The sequence below is a fragment of the Mesitornis unicolor genome, unplaced genomic scaffold (genome assembly GCF_000695765.1).
Source record: "Mesitornis unicolor isolate BGI_N332 unplaced genomic scaffold, ASM69576v1 scaffold38184, whole genome shotgun sequence".
NCBI classification, from domain to species: Eukaryota; Metazoa; Chordata; class Aves; order Mesitornithiformes; family Mesitornithidae; genus Mesitornis; species Mesitornis unicolor.
This window is the reverse complement of record NW_010182759.1, coordinates 469-1,621: the sequence shown is the minus strand read 5'-3', so window position 1 is coordinate 1,621 and position 1,153 is coordinate 469. Positions and strand designations below refer to the sequence as shown.

Here is a 1,153-nt window from a genome sequence, read left to right as displayed (position 1 = left end):
CCATCCCTCCCCGGGCTCCCCCCCGCTCCGTCCCCAAAACGAATTGATTGTATTTTTCCCTTTGTAAACAAAGGGGGAGAACCAACCGTCTCCTAATTTTAACCAGTACGTGAGGGACCAGGGGGCCATGACGGACCAGCTGAGCCGCCGGCAGGTCCGCGAGTACCAGCTCTACAGCCGGACCAGCGGCAAGCACGTCCAGGTCCACGGCAAGCGGATCAGCGCCACCGCCGAGGACGGCAACAAGTTCGGTAAGGGGCTCTGCTCACCCCCCAAGGGGGCTCATCTGCACCTTGTGACGGCCGTGGAAGGGCTGGAGGTGTCCATTCGTGGCGGGGTTTTATAGGGAAAACAGGGAGAGTGGCCCTCAGGGAAAGGTTTTAATCGTTTCAGGTGGTTTTGTACCCAAAATAACCCCCCGTGAGTTGTCAACATCCAGCCTTGACCTCAAAGCTTCCAAAATCCTGCGTTTCCCTGACGCCGCGCAGCATTTTTAAGCCCTGTATTTAGGGCTTTTGCTTTCTAATCTCTTCCCAGTATGAGATAAGCAACTTTTACTGGAGGAGAACCACCTGATCCCAGTAACAGCCCCTTAAATATCCACAGGGGCAGAGCCACATCACCTTTCCCCATGGGCTTTGCAGGGGTCCCCCGGCCCTGACACCACACTGATGGGCATCGCAGCCCCGCAACGGCCAGGGGGGCATCCCCAGCACTTAAAATCTTCAGAAAAAGGCTTTTTAGGGGTTTTTCAAAGCCGTTGAGGTGGCTCCAGCACCTTTCCAGGTCTCTTTGCCCACTCAGCCTGTCAGGGACCCGCCGGGGTCATCGGTTTCAGTGTTGGCTCCCAACCTCCGCAGCCACCGAAACAATGAGGACGAGGATAATTAATTAACCCGCCGGCCGCTGGGCCCGCTCCAGCCTTGGCGAAGCCATTGAATCGCCGACAATGCGGATGTGCCGGGGCAAGGGGGGAGGAAGGGGCTGGTTTTTCCCCCCCCCGGTGCCTTCATCCATCACCCGGTTTGACTCTGGTGGGTTTTAACAAAAGCCCTTTAGCATCATGGCTGGGGAGCAGCCACCCGGCTGCGGGGGCTTGCCATCCTCCTCACGGGTGACGGGCAGGGGGGCGAGGTGGGAAATTGGGGTGGTT

General features: G+C 58.1%; 1 protein-coding gene across 1 annotated transcript in view; it reads left to right on the top strand.

The window, feature by feature from the left end:
- Positions 1-73: 73 nt before the first annotated feature.
- Positions 74-1,153, top strand: part of LOC104540156 (fibroblast growth factor 17-like) — a gene marked incomplete at both ends in the record, with an annotated part of 1,265 nt that continues 185 nt past the window's right edge. The window contains one exon of the mRNA XM_010183891.1: positions 74-319. Coding sequence (XP_010182193.1) covers positions 74-319 — 246 coding nt within the window. The remainder of the gene's footprint in view (positions 320-1,153) is intronic.